This window comes from Urocitellus parryii (genome assembly GCF_045843805.1).
Source record: "Urocitellus parryii isolate mUroPar1 chromosome 16 unlocalized genomic scaffold, mUroPar1.hap1 SUPER_16_unloc_3, whole genome shotgun sequence".
NCBI classification, from domain to species: Eukaryota; Metazoa; Chordata; class Mammalia; order Rodentia; family Sciuridae; genus Urocitellus; species Urocitellus parryii.
In genome coordinates, this window is record NW_027551781.1 from 254,495 (window position 1) to 269,399 (window position 14,905).

Sequence of the window (14,905 nt, forward strand, 5' to 3'; positions counted from 1 at the left end):
GACAAGGAGGCTCAGGAGGGAGGCAGGGCAGGGAGGCCGTCTGGCAGGACCTGCTGTGGGGGGAACCCGAGTTGGCCGACCCTGACTCCGGGGTTTCTCTGCGTCCACAGGCCTGAGCCCATTGGGGACAGCGCCCCTCAGTGTCCATGGCCAGCCGGGTGGAAAGCGTGACAGTGGCGGAGACCCCTCACAGCCTCCCCATCCCCCAGGGCAGCCTCAGCCCCTGCTCAAGTCGTAAGTGGCAGGTGAGCGAGGTTGCCTGAAGTCTTCCCAGGCTGTGGTGATTGACAGGTGAGACCACTAGAAGAATCCAATCTCCTAGCCCAGCGATGACACCCACCTGTCATCCCAGAGGCTGGGTAGTGGGGGAGAGGCTGATGCAGGAAGATTGCGAGGTCAAGGCCAGCCTTGGCAACTTGGCGAGGCACTTAGAGACCAGCTAGATGAGACCCTGCCTCTAAATAAAATGCAAAATCCTTCAAACACTTTTTTCCTGTAGGAGGGGAGCTGCTGTGTACAGGGATCCTGCTTATTCCTGAGCTAGTTTTGTGGAGTTTATTTGTTTTGTGTTTTGGTAATTAACAGAAGGGTGCTTTACCACTCATCTCTGACCCCGGAAGTTTTTAGTTTTTATTCTGAGCTCGGGTCTAGCTACATTACTGAGGATGGCATGGTTAGGGTTTGATTGATAATGACTTTTCCATTGCAATTAAGTGTATGATTATTATATCCACGTGGGTCTGTGGGTGGACTCTGTTGACGTCATGATTCCTTGATGATAATTGTAACAGTTATTCCAAATTATATCAGGAACCTCCTATTCTGGTATAATTTTGAAACATAATCCTACTCAACATATACTTCTTTGGGATGCTGGAGTATAATCCAGTACCACGCACGTCCTGCCCCCAAGCCCTACCAGTACTCTGTTCCTCCAGTTCGCACAACTCCCTTCGTGTTGGGTTGTCTTGTTCATTCACATCAAATCCTCTGCTGGAGATGGTTGCATTTATCTAGGCCTTTTCATTGCATTTAACAATAAAAATGAAATTTACATACATGTGGAGTCATCCATGAAATTGCTGCATTGTGATTTTCTTGGTCCTCAAATAACTGTATTATGATAATTTTATAACCTGCATTAGTGCCTGATAATTATAGCTCCTGCTTTTCCTCTTAGAGTTCAGAATTCTTGTCTAATTTCATATCAATTTAGCCTTCCAGGAGAATTTTCAAACTGTTTGCTTTGGTCCCATCTTCAATTAAAAGGAAATCATGGTGAAATTTTGATGGGGTGTTATCATAGATGAACCTGAGGGAAACAGTCCTCTTTAAAATGAGGAGTCCTCTCATCTATTCCCAGGGTGTGTAATTCAGTCTGTTTCATGGTGATCTGTATTCATATTTTTTTCATATTCTGTAGGTGTCCTTTTAAAATATGTTTATGTGTGAAATGTGATATTTATGTGATATCAATATAAAACTGACACAGTGTTTCATAGTATTTGTCCAACTGTATGTAATATGGCAAACAAAATGTGGCTGATTGCCAGAAATGGTTATTTCTGAATGGAATTTCCAGGGTATCCTATTACTGAACTATATCCTTAGCCCTTTTTAATTTTTTATTTTAAAAATTATTTTTTAAATGTTTTTTGAATTTAATTTTTTAAAATTACTATTACTTTTTTTAAAAAATTAAGGCAAGGTTTCACTCAGTTGCTGGGGTAGCTTCACAATTGTGATTTCGCCTGCCTAAGCCTCCAGAAGACTGGATATATCAGGTGTGTAGCACCACATGCATCCCATCTCACAATTTCTTTCTTTTTTTCAGATTTTTTAAAGTCAGGATTTATTTTTTTATTTTATGTTTTTAAATATTTTTTATTATTTTTAAAGATAAACGATAACAGTGGAATGAATCATGATCCTTATTACACATGTATAGCACAATTTTTCATATCTGTGTATATAATGTATGTTCACATCAACTTGTACCATTATATATGAACTCATTTCTTTCTGCATTACAATTATTAATGCACAAATATATCACAATTTTCATGTCTTTGTATATAAGATATGTTGACACCCAAATCAAGTCTTCATACATGTATCTTGAATAATGATGTTGATCATATCATTGTATAATGAAAACCATCATATTCTACCATCCTTGATAATCCCCTTCCCCCTCCAATTCCCTCCCACTCATCTTCCCTATCTAGAATTAATCTAATCCTCCCATGCTCTCCCTCCCTACCCCACTGTGAGTCACCCCCATATATCAGAGAAAATATTTGGCATTTGTTTTTTGGGGATTGGCTAAATTCACTAAACATAATATTCTCCATCTCCATCCATTTACTGGCAAATGCCATGATTTTATTCTCTTTTAGTGCTGAGTAATATTCCATTGTGTATCTATGCCACATTTCTTTATGCATTCATCAATTGAAGGGCAAACAGGTTGGCTCCACAGTGTAGCTATTGTGAATTATGCTGCTATAAACATTGCTGTGGCTGTGTCCCTGTAGTATGTTGTTTTTAAATTTTTGGGTATAGTTGAGAAGAGGAATAGCTGGGTCAAATGGTGGTTCCATTTCCAGATTTCCAAGGAGTCTCCATACTTCTTTCTGTATTGGTTGCACCAAATTCCAGTTCCACCAGCAGTGTATGAGTGTATCTTTTCCCCCACATCCTGGCCAATGCTTATTGTTGTTTGTCTTCATAATAGCTGCCATTCTGACTAGAGTGAGATGGTATCTTAGAGTGGTTTTGATTTGCATTTTTCTGATTGCTAGAGATGATGACCATTTTTTCATATATTTGTTGATTGATTGTATATCCTCTTCTGAGAAGTGTCTGTTCAGGTCCTTGGCCTATTTATTGATTGGATTATTATATTTTTTTTTGGTGTTAAGATTTTTGGGTTCTTTATATATCCTAGAGATTAGTGCTCTATCTGATGTATGAAGGGTAAAAATTTGCTCCCAGGGAGTAGACTCTCTATTCTGTTTTTTTTTTTTTTTTTGATAAAAAACTTTTTAGTTTGAATCCGTCCCATTTGTTGATTCTTGGTTTTAATTCTTGTGCTATAGGAGTCTTATTAGGAAACTTGTGGCATAATCCCAAATGATGAAGTTTTGGGCCTACTTTTGCTTCTGTTAGATGCAGTGTCTCTGGTTTAATTTTTAGGTCCTTGATCCATTTTGAGTTAACTTTTGTTCATGGTGAGAGATAGGGGTTCAATTTCATTTTGTTGCATATGGATTTTCAGTTTCCCCAGCACTATTTTTTGAAGATGCTATCTTTTCTCCAGTGCATGTTTTTGGCACCTTTGTCTAATATAAGATAGTTGTAATTTTATGGGTTAGTTGATGTGTCCTCTATTCTGTACCATTGGTCTACCAGCCTGTGTTGGTGCCAATACCATGCTGTTTTTGTTACTATGGCTCTGTAGAATAATTTAAGGTCTGATATAGCAATATCACCTGCTTCACTCTTTCTGCTTAGAATTGCTCTAGCCATTCTGCGTCTCCTATTTTTCCAGATGAATTTCATGATTTCTTTTTCTATTTCCATGAGGAATGCCATTGAGATTTTGATCAGAATTGCATTAAATCTGTATAGTGCTTAGGTATTATGGGCATTTTGATAATATTAATTCTGCCTATTCAAGATCAAATTAAATCTTTCCATCTTCTAAGGTCTTTGATTTCTCTTTAGTGTTCCGTAGTTTTCATTGTATAGATCCTTCACCTCTTTTGACAATTCCCAAGTATCTTTTTTTTGAGGATATTGTTAATGTTGTAGTTTTTCCTCATCTCCTTCTCAGAGGATTTGTCACTGATATACAGAAATGAATTGATTTATGGGTGTTGATTTTATATCCTGCTACTATGCAGAATTCTTGTTATAGAAGTTTTCTAGTTGAATTTTTTAGGTCTTCTAGGTACAGAATTATATCATCAGCAAATAGTGCTAATTTAATTTCTTCTTTTCCTATACTTATTCCTTTAATTTTTTTCCTCTAATTGCTCTGGCCAGTGTTTCAAGAACTATGTTCAATAGAAATAGTGAGAGAGGGCATCCCTGTATTGTTCCAGATTTTAGAGGGAATGCCTTCAGTTGTTCTGAATTTAGAATGATGTTGGCCTGGGGCTTAGTGTAGACAGCCTTTACAATGTTGAGGTAAGTTCCTGTTATCCCTAGTTTTTCTAGTGTTTTGAACATGAAGAGGTGCTGTATTTTTTCAAATGCTTTTTCTGCATTTATTAAGATGATCATATGATTCTTATGTTTAAATCTACTGATGCGATGAATTACATTTATTGATTTCTGTATGTTTAACCAAACTTGCATCCCTGCGGTGAATTCCACTTGATCATGATGCACCATCTTTTTGATATGTTTTTGTATTTTATTTGCCAGAATTTCATTGAGAATTTTTGCATCTGTTTTTTAGAGAGGTTTGTCTGAAATTTTCTTTCTTGATGTGTCTTTGTCTGATTTTAGAATAAAGGTGATATTGGCCTCATAAAGTGAGTTTGGAAGTGTTCTCTCTTTTTCAATTACATGGAATAATTTGAGGATTGTTGGTGTTAGTTTTTCTTTGAAGGTCTTGTATCCATTAAGTCCTGGGCTTTTTTTTTTTTTGGTAGGATTTTGAAGGTGTCTTCTAATTCATTGCTTGAAAATGATCTGTTTAACTTGTATATATCATCCTCGATCAGTTTGGATAAACTATATGATTCTAGACATTTGTTGGTGTCTTCAATATTTTCTGTTTTATCAGAGTACAAATTTTCAAAATAATTTCAAATTATGTTTATTTCTCTAGTGTTCATGGTGATATTCATTTTTTTCATGGATTTTAGTAATTGGAAATTTTTTTTCTCTACATTAGCATGGAAAAGGGTTTATCAAATGTATTTATTTTTTCAAAGGCCCAACTTTTCATTTTGAAAATTTTTAAAAAAATTAATTAATTTAAAAAAATATCTGGCAGCAGAATGTATCACAATTCTTACTACACATGTAAAGCACAATTTTTCATCTCTGTATATAAATTATGTTGACACCAATTCATTTCTTCATACATGTACTTTGGATAATGGTGTCCATCATATTTCAGCACCCTTGCTAATCCCCTGACCCCTCCCTTCCCACCCCTCTGCCCTAAATAGAATTCATCTATTCCTCCCATGATCCCCCTCTCTTCCCCACTATAGTCAGCCTCCATATATCAAAGAAAATATAGGGCATTTGTTTTTGGGGATTGAATAACTTCACTTAGCATTATCTTCTCCATTGCCATCCATTTACCTGTAAATGCCATGATTTTATTCTCTTTTACTCCTGAGTAATATTTCATTGTGTACAAATGCCACATTTTCTTTATCCATTCATCTATTGAAGGACATCTAGGTTGGCTCCACAGTTTGGCTATTGTGAATTGTTCTGCTAAACTCATTGTGGCTATGTCCTTGTAGTATGCTGTTTTTAAGTCCTTTGGGTATAGACTGGGGAGTGGGATAGCTCGGTCAAATGGTGGTTCAATTCCCAGTCATTTTGTCAATTTTTAATTGCTTCTTTGGTTTCAATTTCATTGATTTCAGCTCTGATTTTAATTATTTTCTGTCCTTTACTCCTTTTGGTATTGATTCATTTTTTTCTCTAGGGCTTTGAGATGCAATTTTAGGTCATTTACATGACTTTTTCTTTTTTTAAGGAATGAACTCCATGCAATGAACTTTCCTCTTAGCAATGCTATCATAGTGTCCCAGATACTTTGATATGTTGTATCTGTATTCTCATTCACCTCTAAGAATTTTTAAATCTCCACTTTGATGTTTTCTGCAACCCATTTTTCATTCACTAGCATATAATTTAGTCTCCAGGTGTTGGAGAATCTTCTATTTTTATCATTGATTTGTAATTTCAATCCATTATGATCTTATAGAATGCAGGATAGTATCCTTACTTTTCTGTATTTGCTTAGAGTTGCTTTGTGGCATAATATATGGTCTATTTTAGAGAAATATCCATTTGCTGCTGAGAAGAAAGTGTCTTCACCTGTTGAAAGATGAAATAGTCTATGTATGTCAGTTAAATCTAAGTTATTGATTGTATTATTGTGTTCAATAATTTCTGTTTGGCTTTTGTTTGGAAGATCTATCCAGTGGTAAAAGAGGTGTGTTAAAGTCACCCAGAATTATTGTCTTGTTGTCTACTTGAACCTTGAACTTGAGAGGATTCTGTTTGAACATAAATGCTCCATTGTTTGGGGCATAAATATTTATAATTGTTCTGTCTTTTTGGTGTATGGTTCCCTAAAGCTGTATGAAAGGTTCTCCTTTATCCCTTCTCATTAACTTTCAATTGAAGTCCACATTAATTGATATAAGGATAGAAACCCCTGCTTGCTTCCACAGTCCATGTGAGTGGTATGTTTTTTAATATTTATTTTTTTATAGATGGACACAATATCTTTATTTTATCTATTTATTTTTATGTGGGGCTGATGATCGAACCCAGGGCCTCAAACATGCTAGGTGAGCACTTTACCGCTGAGGCCCAGCCCCAGCCCAAGTGATATATATTTTTTTCCAACCTGTCATTTTCAGTCTGTGGGTGTCTTCCTATGAGATGAGTCACTTGGAGGCAGCATATTATTGGGTCTTCTTTTTAAATCCAATCTGCCAGTATATTGATTGCTGAGTTTTAGAAATTAATATTCAGGGTTATTATTGAGACATGATTTGTATTCTCAGTTATTTTTTGTTTATTTTTGGTATGCAACTTGCTATTTGATATGTTTTTCATTTAGAGGGATACTTCCGTTTTCTAATTTTCATTGTTTTTCATTTCCTCCTCATGGAATGTTTTGCCAAGTATGTGCTACTACAGTACAGGTCTTCTAGTTGTAAATTCTTTTAACTTTTGTGTATCATGGAAGGTTTTTATTTTGTCAGAAAAATAACATCTATATCAAAATTCAATTGCTAATCAAAATTTAATTTTGCTGGGTATGATTCTTGGTTGGCATCTGTTTCTTTCAGAGCTTGATATATGTTGTTGCAGGATCTTGTAGCTTTCAGGGTCTTGGTTGAGAAATCAGAGATTCCAATTCGTTTCTCCCATATATAATCTGATTCCTTTTTCTTGTGGCTTTTAAAATACTCTGCTTCTCCTGCATGCTAGGTGTTTTCAATATGATGTGCGTTGGTGTTTATCTGTTGTGATTTTGTTCATTTGGTGTCCTGTATGCTGCTTGTATTTGATTTTCCAATTCACTCTTCATGTTTGGAAATGTTTCTGATATTATTTCATTGAATAGATTGTCCATTTTTGTAGTTTAGATGTCTATGCCTTCCTCTATCCCAATAGTTGTTAAATTTGGTCTTTTCATGTTATCTCATTATTCTTGAATCTTCTGCTCCTGGTTTCTTACCATCTTCACTGGGGTCAACTTCATTTTTTCAAGATTATATATTTTGCCTTCAATGTCGGAGGTTCTGTCTTCCAAGTGATCTATTCTCTTGGAGATGCTGCCTATTGAGTTCTTAATTCGATTTACTGTTTCTTTCATTTCAAGGATATCTGTTTGTTTTTTCAGAATTTCTATCTCCTTATTGAAGGAATCTTTTACTTTCTGTATTTGCTTATGTAGCTCTTTATCAAAATGATCCTCTGCTGCCTGTATTTGCTCTTATATCATCTTTTAATTCACAGAAAATTATGTACCTCCTCTACTCCTTCTCTGTTTTTTCTCCTAATGTTCTGACCATGGATTCTAATATGGTAGCATCTTTGTTTGGGGCACATTCTTCTTGGTTTTTCATATTGTTCATGCATCTTCTCTTCCATCTCTGTGTTTTCAAGGTTTTACCATCTTTACCCTGTAGGCTTATAGTGTCCCCAACGGGTTCCAATAACGTTATTTTTTTAAAAAAATATTTATTTTTTAAATACATGACATCAGTGGAATGCATTACAATCCGTATTGCACACAGAGCACAATTTTTCATATCTCTGTATAAAAAAGTATGTTCATGCTAATTCATGCCATTATACATGTACTTATTTCTTTCTCCATTACAACTCTTATATAACACAATTTTTATATCTGTTTGTATATAAGGTATGTTGGCATCAAATTCAAATTTTCATGCGTGTGTTTTTGAATAATGATGTTGATAATATTCCATCATCCTTGCTAATCCCCTTCCCCATCCATTTTCTTTTCACCATCTTCCCTATCTAGAATTAATCTAATCCTCTCATGTTCTCTCTCCTTACCCCACTGTGAGTCACCCCACATATATCAGAGAAAATATATAGCATTTGTTTTTTGGGATTGGCTAACTTCACTTAACATGATATTCTCCTCTACTATCCTTTTTTTATTTTCCAATTCCCCTCACAACCTCTAATATGTAATTTTGTATAACAATGAGGGTCTCTCTCCATTTCCATGCAATTCCTCTTTTCTCTCCCTTTCCCTCCACCTCATGTCTCTGTTTAATGTTAATCTTTTCTTCCTGCTCTTCCACCCTGCTATATTCTTAGGTGCTCTCATTATATCAAAGAAGATATTTGGTATTTGTTTTTTAGGGATTGGCTAGCTTCACTAAGCATAATCTGTTCTAGTGCCATCCATTTCCCTGCGAATTCCATGATTTTGTCATTTTTTAGTGCTGCATAATACTCCATGGTGTATAGATGCCACATTTTTTTAATCCATTCATCCATTGAAGGGCATCTGGGTTGGTTCCACAGTCTTGATATTGTGAATTGTGCTGCTGTGGACATCGATGTGGCAGTATCCCTGTAGTACGCTCTTTTAAGGTCTTCTGGGAATAGTCCGAGAAGGGCAATAGCTGGGTCAAATGGTGGTTCCATTCCCAGCTTTCCCAGGAATCTCCATACTGCTTTCCAAATTGGCCACACCAATTTGCAGTCCGACCAGCAATGTACAAGAGTACCCTTTTCCCCACATCCTCGCCAGCACTTGTTGTTGTTTGACTTCAAAATGGCTGCCAATCTTACTGGAGTAAGATGGTATCTTAGGGTGGTTTTGATTTGCATTTCTCTGACTGCTAGAGATGGTGAGCATTTTTTCATGTACTTGTTGATTGATTGTATGTCCTCCTCTGAGAAGTGTCTGTTCACGTCCTTGGCCCATTTGTTGATTGGGTTATTTGCTATCTTATTGTCTAATTTTTTGAGTTCTTTGTATACTCTGGATATTAGGGCTCTATCTGAAGTGTGAGGAGTAAAAATTTGTTCCCAGGATGTAGGCTCCCTATTTACCTCTCTTATTGTTTCTCTTGCTGTGAAAAATCTTTTTAGTTTAAGTAAGTCCCATTTGTTGATTCTTGCTATTAACTCTTGTGCTATGGGTGTCCTATTAAGGAATTTAGAGCCCTACCCCACAATATGTAGACCGGAGCCAACTTTTTCTTCTATCAGACACAGAGTCTCTGATTTGATATCAAGCTCCTTGATGCATTTTGAGTTAACTTTTGTGTATGGTGAGAGGAGGGGATTCAGTTTCATTTTGTTGCATATGGATTTCCAGTTTTCCCAACACCATTTGTTGAAGATGCTATCCTTCCTCAATTGCATGCTTTTAGCCCCTTTATCAAATAAAAGATAGTTGTAACTTTGTGGATTAGTCTCTGTATCCTCTATTCTGTACCATTGGTCCACCCGGCTGTTTTGATACCAGTACCATGCTGTTTTTGTTACTATTGCTCTATAATATAGTTTGAAATCTGCTATTGCTATACCGCCTGATTCACACTTCCTGCTTAGAATTGCTTTTGCTATTCTGGGTCTTTTATTTTTCCATATGAATTTCATAATTGCTTTATCTATTTCTACAAGCAATGCCATTGGGATTTTGATTGGCATTACATTAAACCTATAGAGACCTTTTGGTAATATCGCCATTTTGATGATGTTAGTTCTGCCTATCTATGAACAGGGTATATTTTTCCATCTTCTAAGATCTTCTTCTACTTCTCTCTTTAGGGTTCGGTAGTTTTCATTGTATAAATCTTTCACCTCTTTTGTTAGGTTGATTCCCAAGTATTTCATTTTTTTGAGGATATTGTGAATGGAGTGTGAATGGAGGATAGAAAAGGTAGCAGAATACAACAGTTACTAGTATGGCATTATGTAAAAATGTGGATGTGTAACTGATGCGGCTCTACAATCTGTATTTGGGGTAAAAATGGGAGTTCATAACTCACTTGAAACTAATGCAAGAAATATGATATGTCAAGAGGTTTGTAAGGTTTTGAACAACCAATAAAAAAAAAAGTCTGTAGGGGTGAATAAAGTTTATTATGATTCAAAGTCCATCCTTTGAATGGCAATCCTCCTCTTCCACATTCACCGGAAATTTTCTAAATAATAACACAATTCTCTTGTGAAAAACTCACAAAAACCTCCTGAAATATTTTGTCTATAAAAATGCATCTTAGGTTCAATTATGACCCAGTTATTTTATCTATCTTTCCTCCAATTAAAGTATAAATACTTCGAAAAATAAATTTTAAAAAAGTTGCTCCAGGAACAAAAAATAAAAGAGACCACTGAGATAAGTAAAAATGAATGGTAGAATTTGTATATAGATGATTTTAAATTTTGCTTTGAAAGAACTAAAGGCAGTTGAACAAAGCAAACTTGGATAATTTTTCTGCCCTAGTATAATGAACAGAAAACTGACACGTATGCACAGAAGATTGGTCACATTCTTTTATTGGTTTACTCATTCATCCAAAAACAAAAACAAAAACAAAAAACATAATATTCTCCAACTCCATTCCTTTAATGTCAAACAAAATGTTTTTATTCTTTTTTAGTGCTGTGTAATATTCCATTGTGTATATATACCACACATTCTTTATCCATTCATCCACTGAAGGGCATCTAGGTTGGCTCCACAGTTTAGCTATTGTGAATTGTGCTGCTATAAACACTGATGTGGCTGTGTCCCTGTAGTATGCTGTTTTTAAGTCCTTTGGGTATAGACTGAGGAGTGGGATAGCTGGGTCAAATGGTGGTTCCATTCCCAGATTTCCAAGGACTCTCCATACTGCTTTCCATATTGCCTGCACCAATTTGCATCCCCACCAGCAATGTATCAATGTGCCTTTTCCCCCACATCCTTGCCGACACTTATTGTTTATATGCATAAAATCTGCAATTCTGGCTAGAGTGAGATGAAATCTTAGCTTTGATTTGCATTTCTCTAATTGCTGTGTTGAACTTTTCATATATATTTGTTGCTCATTTGTATATCATATTCTGAGAAATGCTTGTTGAGTTCCTTGGTCCATTTATCCATTGGGTTATATGGTTCTGTGTGTGTGTGTGTGTGTGTGTGTGTGTGTGTGTGTGTTTTGGTGTCAAGATTGAGTTCTTCATATACCCTAGAGATGAGGGCTGTATCTGACATGTGAGTGGTAAGAATTTGCTCACAGGATGTAAGATGTCTCTTCACCTCACTGCTTGTATCTTTTGCTGAAAAGCTGTTTAGTTTTGATCCATCCACTTATTGATTTCTGGTTTTAATTCTTATGCTATAATAGTCTTATTAAGAATGTAGGGGCCTAATCGGACATGATGAAGATTTGGACCTATATTTTCTTCTCTTAGGTGTAGCGTCTCTGGTTTAATTCCTAGGTCCTTGATCCACTTTGATTTCAGTTTTGTGCATGATAAAAGAGAGGGTCTTAAATTAATTTTGCTGCATATGGATTTGCACTTTCCCTAGTACCATTTGTTGAAAAGGCTATTTTTCCTCCAATGTTTTGGGTACCTTTGTCTAGTATGATATGTCTGTATTTGTGTGGGTTATTCTCTGTGTTCTCCATTCTATACCATTGGTTTACTTGTCTATTTTGGTGCCAGTACCACTCTGTTTTGTTACTATTCCTCTGAAGTATAGTTTAAGGTGTGATATAGTGATGCCACCTGCCTTCCTCTTCTAAGGATTGCTTTGCCTCTTCTGGGTCTCTTTGTTTTTCCAGGATTAATTTTTATTTATTTTTCTATTTCCATGAGGAATGTCTTGGGATTTTGATTTGAATTGCATTAAATCTGTACAGTGCTTTTGATAGCATGGTCATTTTGACAATATTACTTCTACCTATTTAAGAACAAGGTAGAACTTTCTATCTTCTAGGTCTTCTTTAATTCTTTTTCTTTAGCATGTTGTACTTTTCATTGTACAAGGCTTTCACCTCTTTTGTTAAATTAATTTAATCCCTTTCAATTCTCATTACCTTATTTTTTCACTTCATTATTTGCCCCCAATATTCTCCTTCATCTATTTTATTAATCTATTTATTCATTTATGGTTGATGCTTTCTCCATATACAGGAAGGTGGAATTCACAGTGGTATGTGTGTATGATATTTGATATTCTCCTTTCCTGTCACTCCCACCGAATCTCCTCGTACTCCACTAATCTTCCCTATATATTTATGATATCCAACTCTCCTTTTCCTTTGTTTTGCTGTAGCTGCTGCATGTGAAATAAAACATTTGACCCTTGATCAGTCTGATTTATTTCACATAGCATGATGTTGTTAATTTCTGTCCATTTAAATTGTGACATTTGTCAATAATATTATTTATAGCTGACTAAAAACTCCATTGTGTTATAACATTTTATTACTCAATTCATCTATTGGGAACTGTGTCCATAATGGGAAGTGCTTCCATAATTTGGCTATGGTGAATTGGGATGCTGGGAAAAAATGTGGCTCTATCTAAATAAACTATTAATTAAAATTACAGATAGCCAATATTCATGGCTACTCGGACATGCTTTTCTGATACAAATATGTCAGGCATAAGAAAACAATCCACTGTTGATCATTATATATAGGCAGTAGCATATTCAAATAAATGTTTCTCATTATGAAAATAGTGTTATTTATTGGGCAAATATCACTTGCATTTTTGTTTGCCTTTTGAAATATTTTATTATTTTATAATTATTATTTTTGCTATGGATTTGTCATTTTTCTTGTTCCTCTTACAAAAAATTTTTTTTCTTCTGGCAAAATATAATTAAAATCTAATTTACATTTTTTAAGGTTACAATCCCATAGCTTATACAGTAGTCACAATGTTGTAAAATGATCACCAGTGTTTAGTTTCTGATATTTTTATACATAAAAAATCAGTTCCTTCTAACACCTACTTACATTCTCCCAAAGAATTATTTTTAATTTTTGCATGCCTTGTCATTTTAAAATCTGTTTTCTTACATTTTTAGATTTGTGTAAATTTTAATACTGGTTTGTTCACTAGACAACAACCTTTAGAAAGATAAAAGGCATAACAATTTGTTCCTTATGGCTTTGACTTTTAAGAATGTACTGATACGTGGGCTCATTCAGGGTAGGGCTATCAGTCTAGATTTGCTAAGGGGGCAGTTTGTACATTTCAGCTACAGTTCTTGGAACCATGGTGTTTGAACAGGAGGTATAATTTGGGGACTTTATGAATTCCAAAGTAAAAAAGGCTGGGCAATAAGTAAAAACAAAAGTAAAAAAATGAAAGTTTAAATAAAAATTATGCTTAAGGTACACGAAGATCATGATTGATTGTTTTAACTTAAAGACATTAGAAATTAATGGCAATTGGTAAAAATATTTCAAGTAGAAGTTTTCAGACATTGACGTTTCTATTACACATATATGAGACACAGAAACCCACTAAATTCTGTGGTTTTCCAAGAAAATGACTGAAATATCTGTCAAATGTCACTATGTTATCATGGCCTTAGTGGAAACTATCGAATTTGTTATTGTGCTGCTGTAATCAAACCCAAGGTCTTGCACAAGCTGTACAAATTCTGCACCACTTAAATACAACCATAACTCCATAAAATATTATTGTGTAAATATCTCTAAGTGAAAACCTTACATGTTATTCTGTATTTATGCATAAATTATAAACAATGAGTCATTAATGAATGAATTATAATAAAGGTTTTTTAAGATATATGCTTAAACTATGTAATTCTGTATTTTATATATCAATAATTATAAATCTAAGTATGTACATATACAGAAGTCTATAGAAAAACAGATGTAGATAGATACATAAATCTCATCTCCATGGATCTGTATATATTATAGTTTCTAATTATATTATTCTTACTATTGCTCCTTATGAGTTTCTAATATCATTATATGTGATAGTGCCATTTTGAAACTCATTGTTTTCTTGCTCAGTGATTTTTAAAAATATTATTTAGTTATCAATGGACCTTTATTTGTTATTAGTTTATATGTGGTTCTGAAGATCAAACCCAATGCCATATATATATATATATATATATATATATATATATATATATATATATATTCATACATATAGCAAATACTTCATCTAGTTTCTTCTCATTCAGTTTATAGCATACTTAAAAATACCGAATAGTTTTCAACAGAATAAAAATTCATTAAGTTTCTCATTTATACATGCTGCTTCTGGCTTTGAATGTTCATGTCAAGGACAAAGCCATATAGAATTTCTGCTATGTTGTCTGACACAAGCTACAAATTTAACATTTTCTTTCAGATGAATGATTTCATTTTTTAAAAGTTGCAAGTTCTGTGTCAAATTCATTTCTTTGCATACAGATGCCAAGTAATTCATAATTAATTAAAAATATTATCTCCAGTGAAGTCCTTCATTTCTTGTATTTTTTTGAGTTTCTTTCTAGGCTTTGTTCTATTTCTATAATCTGTTTGTATTCTCCTTGCCACATATCTCACCTTTTGGGTTACTTTAAGTTCATAGTACATCTCAGCATCCGATATTTCAGTCCTGTAAACTTATTCTACAGAATTGTTGACCACTCTATATGCCT

The 14,905-nt window shown here is 34.6% G+C and overlaps 1 protein-coding gene across 1 annotated transcript in view; it reads left to right on the forward strand.

Moving 5' to 3' along the window:
• The first annotated feature begins 146 nt into the window (after nt 1–146).
• LOC144251510 (uncharacterized) overlaps nt 147–14,905 on the forward strand; it is a 28,799-nt gene continuing 14,040 nt past the window's right edge. Inside the window, exon 1 of the mRNA XM_077794381.1 lies at nt 147–234. Coding sequence (XP_077650507.1) covers nt 147–234 — 88 coding nt within the window. The remainder of the gene's footprint in view (nt 235–14,905) is intronic.